Here is a 1,662-nt window from a genome sequence, read left to right as displayed (position 1 = left end):
TGTCGTTGATTGTTGAGTTCCATAACCGAGTCAAATTGAGCCATAATAATTAGATTCACCGTGTTGGTTAAATTTGCAGCAAAGCGTACCTCTATGCGTAGATTACCATTTCTAATAAGATTATAATGGCCGGTTGATGTATTATCAGTTCTCAAATCAAAAGCTAAGAGAGTATAACCCCCATCATAATCGTCCCGGGGTATCACAAAACCTTTATCATGCAGGTGTTTACCGCCAAATACTCCCTAATTGTATTTTTTTGTTGAAAACTGGGACTGTAGGCTTTACACGGTATAACGACCCGGTCTTTAAAAAGAGCTGCGTAGTTGATGTTGTAATGTTTAAAATTAAAAGGGTTGCTGGCGTAAGCCCCAGAAAAAGCTGTGTTTTCCACAAAACCAATGATCATTATTTTCGGTAACTGTCCAAGGAATAAGTTGTCTTGACTGGCAACACGGCTACCCGCTGGAACACTGAACATTTTCAAAGATGTCCGCTCCCCCGGATATTTTATGTTTGATACTTGTAGAGCATCAGAATGAGCTAATCTGACCGTGGGTGACACATTCACCCTTTTAATAAATAAACTAGCTGATACTATGATCAGCTTGTAGGCTTCAGCATCATCGCTGTTGAGGCAAAAAGCATCTTTATTTCTAGAAAGTTTAATTTTCAGATCAACGCCGTTTACCATTAGTTTCTCCTGGAAAAATAGATCGGAGTGTAGACGGCCTAGTAAATCAAAATTTCTGCTCCCTCTGGCATGTGTAGCTTTTTTTATAAAACCTGCATTAGCCCCATCTAGAGCATAATCCTCCATATGGCCTGCTGTGTCCTTATAGAAAAGCCCCGCTGTAAGCTGAGTGTCCAAAGCGTCATTGCTGTAGTTCAAAATGCTTTCTATATAGGCCCTGTACGCATACATGTTGTCGCTCTGTGTAATCAGCCGGTCGCCTAGAGTAATATCCACTTGATTAAAGAGGGTAGCCACAGGGTAAGCAATTGTAGCAACTTTAGCCATTGCTGGGATAGCTGACCCATCAGCTTTTGTTATTTTACAAGTGAGGTATAGTAACGTGTCATTTAAATCCAGATACATCTCTGTTGAGCCTGATATATAAAACTCTATAGGCGCTAGCAGAGATAGTGCAGCAAGGGGAGCCACCTCCATGAAAAAGCTGTTTTCAATGCTAGTTTGTGTCGGGGGTACAGCAAACAGATCGAGTTCAGATTTCACACATTCCCCCAACGCACAATGGATAAACGCCATCTTTTAGAAAATATTAATGCCGGGGCTGTTTTTTTTTTCTTGGCCGATCTGTTCTTGCGAGTTCTTTTTCTCTTCTGAGCCGTTTTCGTTGCTGATCCTGGTTTTTTATGCATCCCTGGAGGGCCCCATCTGTGCAGTGTTGTCCTTTTTCTTTTGTTTGTGTTTTTTTTCACATAAACCAGCCCAGAACCCTCTTGCAGTGGTTGGTTAAAACGATTTGCGATGGATGTTGTAGCCGTAGACACCACATCCTTAGCAATATTTGTGGCTGCTGTTTTCACAAGTGGTTTGGCTAATTCATACCCCTATCGTAGAAACGGCATAGCCCTTCGAAAGAGGCTTCTAAAAATACTTCCGAAACCCGCACCATACATAACGGGTGCCCCTTGAAA

General features: G+C 41.8%; 1 protein-coding gene across 1 annotated transcript; it reads right to left on the bottom strand.

Annotated features, from left to right (window-relative positions):
• Positions 1-202: 202 nt before the first annotated feature.
• On the bottom strand, positions 203-1,270 carry LOC138498422 (uncharacterized protein F54H12.2-like). Its single transcript, XM_069622179.1, has one exon. The coding sequence runs from the start codon at positions 1,268-1,270 to the stop codon at positions 203-205; it is 1,068 nt and encodes a 355-aa protein (XP_069478280.1).
• Positions 1,271-1,662: the final 392 nt, after the last annotated feature.

The sequence above is a fragment of the Ambystoma mexicanum genome, chromosome 5q, assembly GCF_040938575.1.
Source record: "Ambystoma mexicanum isolate Mex_15411 chromosome 5q, UKY_AmexF1_1, whole genome shotgun sequence".
In the NCBI taxonomy this organism is placed as follows: domain Eukaryota; kingdom Metazoa; phylum Chordata; class Amphibia; order Caudata; family Ambystomatidae; genus Ambystoma; species Ambystoma mexicanum.
This window is presented reverse-complemented; position numbering and strand designations above follow the sequence as displayed.